This window comes from Microtus ochrogaster, unplaced genomic scaffold (genome assembly GCF_000317375.1).
Source record: "Microtus ochrogaster isolate Prairie Vole_2 unplaced genomic scaffold, MicOch1.0 UNK13, whole genome shotgun sequence".
Classification (NCBI taxonomy): Eukaryota; Metazoa; Chordata; class Mammalia; order Rodentia; family Cricetidae; genus Microtus; species Microtus ochrogaster.
The window spans coordinates 3,711,755-3,713,683 of NW_004949111.1; the positions used below are offsets into that span (position 1 = coordinate 3,711,755).

General features: G+C 36.1%; 1 protein-coding gene across 1 annotated transcript in view; it reads right to left on the reverse strand.

Moving 5' to 3' along the window:
• Nucleotides 1-28: 28 nt before the first annotated feature.
• Apool (apolipoprotein O like) overlaps nt 29-1,929 on the reverse strand; it is a 60,852-nt gene continuing 58,951 nt past the window's right edge. Inside the window, exon 9 of the mRNA XM_005366712.2 lies at nt 29-585. Coding sequence (XP_005366769.1) covers nt 497-585 — 89 coding nt within the window. The 3' untranslated portion in view covers nt 29-496. The remainder of the gene's footprint in view (nt 586-1,929) is intronic.

A 1,929-nucleotide genomic window follows, 5' to 3' on the forward strand; every position in this document is an offset into this window, starting at 1 on the left:
TTAAATAAAACAAAGACATATATCCAAGTTCATGTGCCATAAAATATGGATATTTTATTTCAGCTCTGGGGAAAAAAACACATCCTTCTATCCACCACTCTAAGTTAACTGAGAATAAACTGGGAAAACTGAAGCAGATTCACATGTATAAATATGTATATGTATATTTGCATATGCATATTTGCATATTTTAGTCTTACTGATGTTCATATCCTCACCTTATTTTGCTTTCTAATAAATTCTCTTACAAGTCATAAAATATACTCCTAGTACTTCTACTTCAGTTGCCTCATTAATCTCTTAATATTACTTGTGTTGTATTCATTAATTTGTGTTTTAATCACTTGCATCATTGGCCAAACTGTTTATTTGGAATTAAACATGGGAACATGTAGAGTCATGCTGTCAGTTACCCATCCATTACATGATCTTTCACCATCGTTTCCCACTTGGTACATCTTGCGGATCTCTCCACAGGTTCCCACTGTAGTCCATTTCAGCTTCTAGTGCTGTACATATCTTTATCTTCTGGATGAGACTGCCCATGATCCATGAGGTTGGGGTCAGGTAGAAACTGTGTAGTGCCTGATTAAGTATTAAAGTGAAAAAGAAGACATTTATATTTGGTATTAGGAATATAGAAATGAGCAAAACAAAATCTCAACATGAGCCTCACATGGGTGAGATAAACAAGATAAGTAAAATACATAGTACGTTCTATGATGGTTAGGTGTTGCACAGAACACGAAATCACAGAGGGACACACGAAATGTTGGGATAATTTCTAATTTTATATAATGTGGCTTAGAAAGGGTTTCTTGAAAGGTGATATTTGAACAAAGAATCAAGGGAGATGCAGACATGTGCTCTGTAGATATCTGTGAGAAGTGACTTCCAGGATGAGCTGAAGGCAAGGAAGTGTGAGGCCCCAATACGACATGGCTAGAATACAGTAGACAAATAGGTGTCGGTGAGTGAGAGAAGAGAGGTCACCATTAAGTAGACGAATGGCATAGCTGTGTTTAATCAGAGAAGTTTTACCTAAGTAAAAGAGACTATATAGGAAGAAAGAAGTAGGCATAGCAGATAAGAAGCCATTGCTTTGCTCCCTGAAGGATGGTGACATTTGAGAGAATTGTGAGAAGGGTCTACAAGAGCTAGTTCCAGGACAGGCTCCAAAACCACAGTGAAACCCTGTCTGGAAAAACCAAAAAAAGAAAAAGAAAAAGAAAAAAAGAGTAAGAATATCTTACATGCCAAGTGAAGTGATTATTTCAAAAATGAAGGAGCCTAAACTGTATTATGGTTACTGATGGGTTTTATGTGTTTGAGCTTGAGAACTTATTCTTAGATTTGATAATATGACTTAATAGTTAGCCTGACAAATGAATTGTGTGCCAGGCAAGATAGAGTCCAATGCACCACACATGTTTGGGGTTACGTTGATATAAGTCACATTGCATACTGACCTATGTTAACTAATTTGCGTACATGCACAGTGGTGTTTCCACCATGGTGAAATCATCTAATGTAATGGCACATTCATCAGAATTTGTCCCTGGCATTAAGCAATGCATGTCTGAATTATCCACATTTAGCAAATAAGGAGATTTTAATTTAGAGAGATTAATTTGACTATTATAATTCAGTTGCTAAGTGGGGAAGCCAGAGTGACTAGGCTTGTCAAGACTCCTATAGAGGCCTGACTTTCTGAAAATGGAGGTTAGTATAGTAACAACATCACACACTTACTTTTAGCATTAGATAAGATAATGGGAGCAACATAACGCATATACTACTTTGTGCATGGTAAGTAAGCAAGAAATAACAAAATAGTAAAAGCACTTCTATTATTGATTAGAAATGGAAGTTTACTTAGAAAAAAGGGTTAGGGTACTTGTCTTAAGATAGCAAAAGTAAGCTCACTGT